This window comes from Ixodes scapularis, unplaced genomic scaffold (genome assembly GCF_016920785.2).
Source record: "Ixodes scapularis isolate PalLabHiFi unplaced genomic scaffold, ASM1692078v2 PGA_scaffold1__304_contigs__length_218370807, whole genome shotgun sequence".
Taxonomy (NCBI): Eukaryota; Metazoa; Arthropoda; class Arachnida; order Ixodida; family Ixodidae; genus Ixodes; species Ixodes scapularis.
In genome coordinates this window covers 177,545,722-177,557,918 of record NW_024609846.1, presented here as the reverse complement: position 1 = coordinate 177,557,918, position 12,197 = coordinate 177,545,722, and the positions used below count along the sequence as shown (strand labels likewise).

General features: G+C 44.1%; 1 protein-coding gene across 1 annotated transcript; it reads left to right on the top strand.

Moving 5' to 3' along the window:
• The first annotated feature begins 6,257 nt into the window (after positions 1-6,257).
• On the top strand, positions 6,258-7,571 carry LOC120844013 (zinc finger BED domain-containing protein 4-like). The gene has a single exon (XM_040215569.1). It carries the CDS (start codon positions 6,258-6,260, stop codon positions 7,569-7,571), a length of 1,314 nt encoding a protein of 437 aa, XP_040071503.1.
• Positions 7,572-12,197: the final 4,626 nt, after the last annotated feature.

Sequence of the window (12,197 nt, the reverse complement as noted above, 5' to 3'; positions counted from 1 at the left end):
TTCCTGGTACTTCGCTCTGTATGTTGTGGTTCGCAAAACACATGTCCTTGCCTGAAACAACAATGAGCTTCCCCTAGAATTGTCATAAATGCTTTCTTTGACAATAACTGTTTTATTTAATCTATAGCTTTCCAGAGCCGTCTTTGTCTGCATTCCGTCTAGCCACCGATCTCTTTCTGTGGCCTTAACTTTCTTCTTAACTGAGACCTGCTCTTCCGTCATTCCACTGTAGCCTAAAAACCTTCCTCTTAATTTCCCAGCGCGCTGTCTCCGCTTTGTGTCTATAGTCCTCATGTATAAATAGCTGAAAAGCTTCCCTGCCCATTGCTCCCCATCCGTTTGCCTCAACCGATCCTCAAATACTTTCTTGCTCACAACTTCCCTGCCCTCAAATGACGTCCATCCGGTGTCTCCTTGTACTCCTTGGTTTGGCGTTTTGCAATGTGCCCCCAAAGCCGGCCTACCTATTCCGCGCTGTTTTACTTCTAGTCTTGCGTGCACTTCGGATTGCATGCATAGCACTACGTTTCCAAAAGTCAAGCAAGGCACCATGACCCCTTTCCAAATCTCTCTTACCACCTGATACCTATTGTAATTCCAAAGTGCTCTATTTTTCATTACAGCTGCACTTTTGTTGCCCTTACCTATTATCATCATGCTTTTCATGCTCACTGAGAATATCTCAGTGAGCATGAAAAGTTATATATACTTTTCATGCTCACTGAGATATTCTGCACCATCACATATCCATGTTCCTAGATACTTGCATTTACTAGCTCTCTCAACTGTAATATTCTGTATCTTCAGCCTCTCAACTTCGTCACTGTTAAAAATCATGACTGCTGATTTTTCACTACTGAATTCTTAACCTAATGACTCTCCTTCCCAACCACAGATGCTCATTAATTCCTGCAAATCTATCCTGTTAGCCATCCGTACAATATCATCCGCATACATCAAACCCGGTAAGAATCGCTGAATTTTTTGGCCTAGCTTACTGTGTGAAATTTCGAATCTAAGCCAACTCTTCCCTAGTCTATCCTCCAATCCTCTCAGATACAACGTAAACAGCAAAAGTGATAACGGGCACGCCAATATAAGGCCTCGTTTTATCTCTATTTTGCCCGTTGCCATTCCTTCGCATGTCATAATCACCTCATTATTTTTGTAAACGTTCTTTATTATTGCTGTTAGTCCTTCATCTCGCTTGAAGCTCTCCACTATTTCCCACAGATTTCTTTAGTTCACATTGTCAAAGGCCCCCTTGATATCCAGATATGCCAGACAGAGCTGCGTGTTTTCTTTTTGCGCTTTTTCTATACACTGTGTTAGAGAAAATATATTGTCCTCCAACCTTCTTTGTTTCCGAAACCCGTTCTGTAACTCGCCCAGCATGCCCTCGCAATCTACCCATTCCTCCAGTCTGTTCTTTATAATCAGCATTACTAACCTGTAAATAACTGGTGTCACGGTTATGGGACGATAATTCCTAATATCAGACATCTCCCTTTCCCTTATATATCATGCTCATCCTACTAAACTTCCATTCATCTGGAATATTTCCTTTTGTTATCATAGTTCTCACTACTTCCCTTAGATTTGCCTTAGATTTAGGACCCAAATTCTTCAGCAGCTTGATTGGGATACCATCTGTGCCTGTCGACGTGCCACTCTTCGTTCCACCTTTTCCCATCCTCTTTGTCCGAAATCCGCGATGTCACAGGCTGAACTGCTACTTCCATCGGTTCTCCTATCTTCCACATATACCCATTCCCGAAATTTCTCCTCCATCACTGCTCCTATATGTCGTATCGCATCATCTCCCTCTAATTGATCTCCCTGATGCGAGAACATGAACCCCTATTTAGCTTGCGTTGTTTGACCGAGTGAGTTCAAGTGCTCCCAAACTTCTTGGCTGCGTTTCTATCTTTCTTGTTTACATTACTCATCCATTCTTTACCCTTTTCTTGAATTTTCGCATTGATCAAACGGGATGCCTCTAGTCGGCATGTTATGAAAATGTCCCATTTTCTTTTTGCTTCCGTTTCTGACCCCCCACTACGCTTGGAATGCCTGTGTTCTCTAGAGACTTCTTGACATTTTTGTATCACTTGCTTCACTTCTTCGTCCCACCAGCTTTTTGGTCTATGTCCTTGCTTCCTTTTTCATTTACTCTGAACTTTGTCTAGTTCCAGAGCAAAAAGCCTAGTTAGGCTCTCATAGGTCCAGTCTGTATACCGTTGCCCTAAACTGCTTCCTCTATTCTTTCAGCAATCCGACTCTTTGTCGCTGCAGAAAGTTTGCTTTATTTATGTTCTCTATTTTCAGCTGTTACTTCTTTGGCAAAATTCAGCTTAATACGTTTGTGATCACTACCAAGACTTTTGGAACCTTCTTCATCTATTTTTATTACTTGTAACTTACCATATATTTGTGTGCCATGAGTATGCAAGCTATAGTTGAATGCAGATTGCCAGTTTCCCGCAAAATGTGCCCGTCACACTTCTGACTGGTATTACATAAAACTAATTAGGCTTTTCCATCATTTCAGGTAATATGCTTCCAGTTGAGTCGTGCACCCATCCAGACCTTCGATATGGGGATTCATGTCTCCCATAATAATTATTTCAGAGCCTTTCCCTAGCTCACTAATGTCTTTTGATAGGCAATCAATCATTTTTCTGTTTTCCTCTTTAGCACCTGTCCCTGTCCATAAGTAAACAACTCCAAGGACTGTTGATTCCCCAGCGACTTTTCCTTTCAGCCACAAATGTTCGGCGTACTCCTTTCTGATCCTTTGAAAGTTCATGTTCTCCTTGATAAATGCTCCAATTCCACATCCCTTCCTCTTTCCCTCCATTCTGTTGCATTCTTCCCACACATAGTCAGGGTTGCAAGGTGGCTGCTCCATGACTCTGAGATGTGTTTCCACCAAACCCATACACCTCTAAATCCTCCTTTCTTAGTTGCTCCTCTACCTCTTCCCATTTTAATCTATTTCTACCACCCTGCATGTTAATATGTCCAATGTCTGGTTGTTCTGTTTGTTTATGCCTGCTCTTACGTTTTCCCTTCTTTTTTAGCACTGTATGCCTCACCCGACTTTGCTGGGTTTTCAACAACGGTTCCTGTAGAAACAGCCCTCCAAACGGCTCACTGGGATGTTCGCTCGAAGTTTCCGAGCTCACCACGGCGCAGCTTCGTACACTTAACACCTGCCGCAAGTCGCGGCATTGACTGCATTCAGGTTGGTGGAAAAGCAATTTCTCTGCCCGTGAAGCTTCACTCCCACCTGAGTGAATACTCCCTTTACATATAGTTATTCAAGACGACAATAGTAGCCACACGCGAACAGCACAGATGAAAAAAATACTACGATAGAAAAACTGGCTACGGTGTGCCGTGCGGGGAAGCAAACACATTGTTTGGAACCTCAGTGAAGCAGCTTGTTTTATTGGCTTTCAAAAAGTTACGACATGAGCATTTACTTTTTACTAAGAGATTCATCCCCTGAGCCGTTCAAACTATTCCCCGAGGAATGACATTGCTGAAAACAAAATCAACATGCTGGGAATATAGTTTTTTGCTTACGTGCTCACCGAGAAAAACCGTACCTTCAAACCGACGAGTATAAAAGGCGGAAATGCAGAGCTTGGAAGTAGTAATCGGATTTGTGTGCTCTTTTATTTAGGCTTTTGTGTGCATTGTATGTGTATGTGATCAATGTACATGTTCAGCTGGTGCTTGTAGTATGCGTGATGTATCAACAGGTACGTAGAATAGGTGTCCAAGGGTTGGGAAGCGCAATGGTAGCGTGAGCAAATAAAAGCATTTCTTGTAGCACATGAAGTAGCACTACCTAGCACCACCTAGCTTAGCTTCGTGTAATTACTCTGCTTGTTCCTGCAATTTGATGGCAAGCGATCGTCTTTCACGCTCCGCGATAATTTCGGGTTATCATGCAACAATGAGCCAAAGGCTGCTTCAAAATTGCTCTTTTTGAGCGGTTTTTGGTTTCGCAAATAGTTTACCACTTCTCCGTATTGTGCTTTTGACAAAGGAAATGTGGACCCAGAAATAGCAAACGTAAGACTCAATGTGCGCGAAGTAACTGGGTATTGGTAGAATCCGTTTAAGATAGCATTGCTTATGTCGAGAAGACTTGATGACTGCTTTCAAAACGCAACCTTCTTTACCTGCGGTAGGATGCTGGCTTCGGAAATAAATAGAGTTAGCAGACGCTCGTGTTACGCTTTTCAACTGCCGCTCCTCTCGTCCCGTACAACAGAAGTATCGTCCTCGTTAAGCCTTATTAGAAAGTTTTAGGGAACCGTTTTTGGACATCCGAGACTGTACGATGGGCCCTCCGGGACGAAGCGCACACATGCGAGCCTTCTGTGGTAGAGCAGTCGCAGTTTGGACCGGAGGGCCCAACGTACCGTAACGGAGGTGCAAAAACGGTTCGCTAAAACTCTCCAATAAGCTCGATTTGTTCGATTCGAGGACGTCATAATGAGATGGAGGCAACGGAGGAACCTTGCTCCCCTGCTTTCAGGACGAAAGTGTCCCCCTTTCTGAAAGAACATATTTTACAAGAGCACTTACTCCCTTTAGGGAGGACTATACTGACCCTTTTTTTCTCCAAGAGTGTGGCCTCAGCCACTGCAGAGAATTTCTAATTAATTGCTGACTTTTGAAATTAGTTGATTTGCGTGGACCTTTTAAATCAATTATACCTACACAAAATATCGAGGCTCTGAAGGATGGAGTGCGAACATGGCAGAATCGAATTCATCTACTGTCTTGCGAAAGGCTCACCTATGTGAAAATACATCCCGATTGCTGTCCGTACAAGTACATAAAAAACGTTTGTGAGGCCACTCAAAAAGAAACAAAATAATTGAGTTCACATCCAATCGACGATTAAATGTAAGAGTCAGAGGACAGACAGGGACAGAGACCTACAATCTACGGTCGACCAAATTGGCAGCTACGAAACCCAAGAAAAAAACATCCCTTTGTGTACTTTAATCTATCTCAATAAAATTCTACTCACTCTGGGTTGTGCAATCACGATCTATAAGCAGCGAAAGCCCGTTTGAATAATTACATACTCGATAACGCCTCCTGAACAGCAGCAAGAGCATCGCGACCGCCAAGTAGAGATGTAAAATTTCCGGAAATTTTGAAGGCCGGAAAAAAACGACGAAAAAATCAAGTTTTTTTCCGGAAATTTTGGAAACATTCGAAAAATATTCTCAAGAGCTATATTTTCCGTAATGATTCGAAATATATCGACAGAGGTCAACAACCGCAAGATATTTCCGCCAGTTCTACGGTGAACTATTATATTATATCACCTTTTTTAACGTTTACGACAACTTTTGTCAATTTAGCTGAGCTTTGACTACTCATCTGGCAACAACCGATAGCACCTACGCAGTTCTTCGTTCCCGCCGGTGCCGTTCGCGCTCTCGACGGGCAGTCGGAGGAGCCATATCACTTTAGCTTTCCCAGCCCCTTAGTGAAAGTTCTGAGCATCTTACTCTGGTGTGGACACTTGCCGTGGACCGTGGAGCTGTCAAAACTGTGTGCTGTGCGCCGTGGAGAGGTCAGCCAGGGCAGCTATAACGCTTTAGCTTGAACAGCGCCGTTTCCGAAACCTCGCGCGCATCGTTCTCGGGTATGGACTTTCGCCGTGGATCCGTGAAAACTGTGCGCTGTTCGCTATGGTGAGGCCGCGCTCCAACGTTGGGAGGAACTTTGACGTGCTAAACAGTGGTAAGGGGCCAGCGGTGTGCAGATTTTGCTGTGCCAAATACGAATTTCCCAACGCAACTCGCTTGCGGCAGCACATCGAAAGGTGCTCGAAGTGCCCCCCGGACATCAGGTCTGCAGCATCGGACGACCCGACAAGATCAGAGTCTGGGGCATGTCGGTCCAGGAGCCCATCTGTGGAAGTTTTACGGTCAGAGCGTGCACCTGTGGAAAATGAAAGCACAAGCTCTCAAAATGAGGCCGACAGGTATGTCAAGCAGCGAACTTCTATAGGAGCGTTCGTTGACAGAATGACGCAAGGGTGTCAAAGCAAGCTTGATGAGGCGCTGGCTCGAGTGATATATGCCAGTGGAACGCCTTTATCAGTTACGGAAAACAGATACTGGCGAGAAGCGTTCAAGCTCCTCAGGCCCGCATTCGTGCCGCCTTCCAGGCATTCTTTAGGTGGACGACTCTTGGAGGCCGAGTATGCCCGAGTGATGACGCAGGTGGAAGAGAAAGTCAACGCCGCTCTGTGCGTCACTGTACTCACGGACAGCTTGACCAATGTACGGGGCGAGAGCATCTTGAACTTTGTGTTGGCTACACCGAAGCCTATTTTCTACAGCGCCGTGGAGACGGAAGATCACAGGCACACAGGAGACTACATCGCGGGAGAGATTGTGAAGGTTGTGGAGAAAATTGGAACCGACAAGGTTTTCGCTCTTGTTACCGACAATGCAAGCAACATGAAGGCCGCGTGGACAATCGTCAGTCTGCGCTACCCTAGCATCACTACTCTTGGATGCTGTGCTCATGGACTAAACTTGTTGCTGTCGGACATGCTCCAACTGGTGACATTGCAAGAAGTTTGCAAGAGGTCCAAGACTGTAATCAAGTATGTCAGAAACTCTCACGTGGTTGCGGCTCACTTTGCTAAGAGGCAAGAAGAGTGCTATGCTGGAAACCAGACCACATTAAAACTACCAGCTGAAACTCGCTGGGCGGGCATTTTGATGTCACTACAAGGCTTACTGAAGAACAAAGAAGCTTTACAGAAAACTGTGATCGCTGCGGAGCTTCAAGTGAGCAGGGAAATAAGATCAACGATATTAGATGAAGACTACTTTTGGCGAGATGTGCAAATCACCTTCCACGTGTTGCAGCCAGTTGCCCGTGCTATTTCCGAGGCTGAGTCAGACACTGCTGTCCTCTCAGACGCCCATGAGATCCTGTTCAAAGTAACAAGACAAGTCGAAGAGGCCCTTCCAAACTCTGCCTTGACAACGGGCGAAAAGGAAAGAGTAGCAGAAATCCTGCGTGAGCGACGGAACTTTATTTGCCGTCCAGCACATGCTGCCGCAAATTTGCTCGACCCGAAGTTCAAAGGGCGGTGCTTAAGTGACGAAGAGGTATGCCACGCAATGGACTACATCACAGAGACAGCAGAAAGGATGTGTCTCGATGTGGGAAAAGTGTTGTCAAATCTCGCCGAATACCGGGTCCAGTCAGGTGCTTGGTCGAGGAAGGCATTGGAGGACTCGGCGAAGCATATTCCACCGTCCACGTGGTGGCAAGGGCTGTGTGCCTCTGTACACCTGGCACCAATTGCTCGTCGTCTTCTCCAAGTCCCGCCCTCCTCCGCTGCGTGCGAACGAAACTGGTCGAAGTTCAGCGGTGTCCACACCAAAAGTAGGAACCGACTCAAAGGACACAGAGTGCAGAAGTTGGTGTTTGTTCGCTCCAATCTCGAGCTCAGGAGCCCTGATCTGAAATACCACGACGGAGATGACTCAAGCGTGGAGTCAGAGTAGCCCTAACTAACACACTGCTTTGGAACATCCGTCTTAATTTACAAAAGATATCTAGTCAACGCGTGCATATCTACCTCATCCAATGTTGGTTTTGAAGTTTGATCCTGTACTCTTTAATGCAGAACTAGTTGTACCCTTAGAAGGGAAAAGGGTCATGACAAAATACATCAATGTTGTTAAACTTCACTCCCCTTTGAATATGATTATTTAACGTGGCATTAAAACATGGCACTACCTTTATGATAGTACATAAAGCAATGAATTTCTTCAATGGTTGACATATGCGACTATATTTCGCCACTCTGCTGTTATGTTATTTAAAGCTATGTTCATGCTGGTGCGGTAGTGGAGATCCGGCTGTAAATTAAGAGTCTCGTATATTAATTTATTGACCGAGAAAAACGCCATAGAGGACTTAGAAACACGGCTTCATCACATGCGTACACACTACCAACAAGCCTCGGACAGCACTGTCACTTCTCCTCCGTATAAGGCGTTCACACTGAACAGTAAAGCAACGGTCATTCGGGATGGTTGCTGCATAGTTTTTAGACAACGCAAACGGTGCAACGACGGGGCGAGGCGGCAGACAACCCGAGGTGATTGTGTTTCCTCACTTGCCCCGCCGTCGCGCTGTTTTGTTTTCTTAGGGGCTGAAAGATGTATTATGTTTAGTATAGCGTGATTAAGTTTCCGCCTGCTCTGCCGGCAAAACTCAATTCAGAGGAGCGTGATGGCCATTTTCCCTTTCGATGAGGTCAGCGATATCAATTATAACGTTCGTTGCAGAAATTTGCTTAATAGATTTGTTAATACTTCAAAAACTTGGGTTTCGGTTTTTTTCCCGAATACTATGTCGGGGAAAAAACCAGAAAAAACAGTTTTTTTTGCAAAATTTCCGGTTTTTTTCCGAGCCCTCGCATCACTACCGCCAAGACGACCCTACAATGGCTACGGACCTACGTCCCCGCGTCGGTGCGGATCGTGAATTAGCTTGGATAAAAACCCGCAGCAAATCGGGCCTGACTCGGGACCGGCTTATAAATATTCTTTTTTTTCTAATTTGCGTAATTTTTAGTCTTTTTTTTACGTAAGAAATTCTAGAAAAAGACTTACGTACTTTAGGGGGCCTACATATTTTCGCGATTTTCAACCTGCCTGCACGCCCCAAGACTCAAACTTCTGGCGAGCGCTGGCGTGGCCTGGTAAATGCTGGAAGCTGATTGGGCTCAAAAGTTGAAACCGCTTGGGCGTAGACTCGGGGCCTTGAATTGCCCCTTTTAGGGTGTTCTTTCGTGCTTTTGTGAGATTCAATTTTTTACGAAGAATATCGAGACGCTTAAGAAGAAAAAAATATGCATAGTAAAATTCAACGGTGAGCTCAAGCAGGACGACGACGTGTTTGGTAATATAACTCGCTGTCGGCTTCCAAAGGTGCGTTCTGTTATGCCTCATTTCTGGCTTGCTTCTTCTGCTAATTTCATATCTGCAAGTTTGTCTGTAATTTTTTGTGCTACGGCTTCTGTGTTCTGTTTGGGCTGTGGCTCAAGAGACTGCATGCAGTCACTTGAGCAATGCCAAGAGGCATCAATCGGTCCTGGTATGAGGTAGTAGTACCCGAATTTACTTACGGCGGTGGCTTTGCTGAATGAATACCTTTGAAAGATAAGAACTTTTTATGCCATTTTTTGTTGTTGTATAGGACGCTACGAGATAGAATCACGCGTGCGTATCTCAGTCTTTATTAAGACCTCCGTTTTTCGTAGGAGCTACTAGCTCGGGAAGGTTTTGCTGTTCTGTTGATGTATCGCGGTTGCGGTACAAAGTAGCCATTTGTCCAAAAAATATGTTTGTTCGACGATTAGGAATAAATATATTGAGCGTGCATAAGCGTCTGAGTAGTAAAGCCGCGATAAACTTGCTTAACTGAATTGACTTTAATTAAAAAAAAAATAAACTTGGAAGAGTGAGGTAGATACCAACAGACATGTTCCTATCTAAACACTCTACTCGGGATACTGTATTTCAGATACCTCTGGTAGTATTTTGATATCTTGCAAATAGATTTAGTCTAGAGTATTTTCACCCTATCTTAATTACATTTCTCACTGTCTTGTACTCAGTGTCTCGAGGACATTTTGCAGCCTTCGACAACAAATTTTCACCCGAAAAATTCACGGAACTAGGGATCGTCAAACTCGAGGGTAGATAAAGCTGAACCGTTTGCAAACTTGGAGCCAAGCGACTAACTTTGCAAGCGACCAAACACAAAACAGGAACCAAGGCACGAGCAAAACGCAGTCTCGAAGCTCCAACAGAATACCAAATGAGTGACCCCAAGCACGCCCACCTCTATGTGTCGTCTTGTCCAGCTTTCTTTCTCTGTAATTTTTTTCTAACTGTTTTTGCGTAGAGTTAGCAAACTACAGGTGTCATCATCCTGATATTACACGCAGACCGCTTTTTTGGATCTAGAGTGGCTCCGTCAGCGGAGGTTGGTGACGCCAACGCTCAGTACGATTACGAAAAACCATTTTCGGAAATCGCCGGTTCAGGAGGTTCCAGTATGAAAATGCGGAAACAGGTTTTTGGGAGCACATGCACTCCCTCGGCCAAAAAAGCTAGATCCTGCTGGCTTGATTGAGCTGCAGTGACCTAGATTAAGCTTCCCCAAATCTTGTTGTGTGCCTACTGTGGCCAAACGTTTGCTCCGAAGCTCGCTCAAAAGTGTTTCATTCATCTTTGAAACGCGCGAATTGTTCCTGCCTCAAAATCCTCTAAACCAGTTTTCCGTCAGGTGGAGTCATTAATGAACAAGTGGATTTTGATTGTGGAACCCTGAACATCTTGACTTCAATGCGTCGAGAATGGTTTGAGCTGGTGCAGAGGGGCAGGATAAGGGGTTTTAGAAGCGGCTTTGGGGACACTCTCCTGTCTTTCCATTGTTTCCCTCTTAACCTTCTTTTTTTTTTATTCAGTTCGAAGGTATAGGTGTTCTTTCTCACTTCTGACTGGGGATGGGGGGCACTAGTTCTTGGTTGTTAATCAACGAGAGAGGCTTCTGTCCTCTAGTCAATATTCCTCCCGAGCGTGCACGTCTATCGCTCACTCGCGTACTCATCAACAAGTTTGGCTGTCCGATCAACTTCTAGCTCGGCTATTATGGATATGCAATGCCGAACAATATGTCAAGTCCCCAATATTGCGGCGGGTCATATTATGAACTTATTGTGGAATGCGCCATGAGCCGAGCCTGACATCAAACTAAAGGACCCCCTAAAATATTTCGGCACATACTATGTTGCGTATCCCGAATTATTTCGAAGTAAACTCCAGTTGCTGCAGCTAAGTCACTTCTTGAAAGTCATAAAGATTACATCGAAATGTGATTTTCAGAGAAGTAATAAAAATCGAGCTTCTTTTCTGATTTTTATGCCTATATTACCAGCTTTCGAAAATTGCCAAGTATCTTAGAATACAATACGAGTACTTTTTCAAAGTATTTGTATTCTACTCAAGATAGTTGTACTAAAGGTAACTTGAATACCACTTTAAATATATTTTCAAATATGTAGTCAGTATCTTATCTTAAATACGTTTGTTGAGTATTTTGCACAACACTCTATATGAACAATTTCAAAAATAATGTTTCACTACTTTTATTCGCCGTCATTTTTGTTCCCACCAATATAGTAACTTTTATGCTGTCTGAAAGAAACAGAATTCGTCAACAACATTGTAATGCTTTTGCAGGCCACATTTTCCAAGAGCTTCTGGTTTTGTGTGCATTACATTGCTACTATAAACTAGTGCCATGTCGGATCATTCGGTGTCATGCCATTTTATGAGAATTCTCGTTGATAAAGAACCTCTCTTTCCGAATTTAAATTACGAATTTAAATTCACTCGCAACGCTTACACGTCAGAGATGTTCCCCGGCGCCCGATCGCTTCCCGTGGAACAATATCTGTTTAATAAAACCATTTCTGATTTCTAACCTACTTTATAGATAGTAAAACACGTTTGAATCAATAAAATTGTGTTTTACGACTGCGTTTTCGCGCGCGTTGCCTTCATATCAACGCTATCCCGAGGACGTGTATCTGATTGCCTGGACCCCACAATTGCGAGGAAAAAAAAAAAAAAAGAGGAAGAAGAGGACACCCAGCAGGCTGGGCCAATTCTTATTTTGCCCATTATCTGAAAACGTCCCATTCGCATTTGGTCCGCCTCGTTTGAACCTTCTCATAGGATCCAAATAGCTTTTTCGAAACTGGACCCATTCTCATTATTCCCGTTCGCGCTACGACCAAATGGATATATTTTGGCAAGCTTCTGCAGTCGTTATGCCCTCGCGGTTTTGTTGGTGAGTCTTAACTTGCCTGGGCCCCCAACATACAATCAGATATATATGTGTATAGGTACATACTGAGAATCGTACAATGACGTCTGCTTCCCTTCCTACGTCTAAATGAACGCAAAAAAGGCGATGAACAGTTATTTTGGAAACTGTTTGAACAGAAATAGCGTACATTATAGAAGTGGTGGCAATGTCCCAAGTCGAGGAACCTCAAACAAGGTGACATTTTGGAATGTGATCTGGCTGCGATAATTATGGTGTGTATT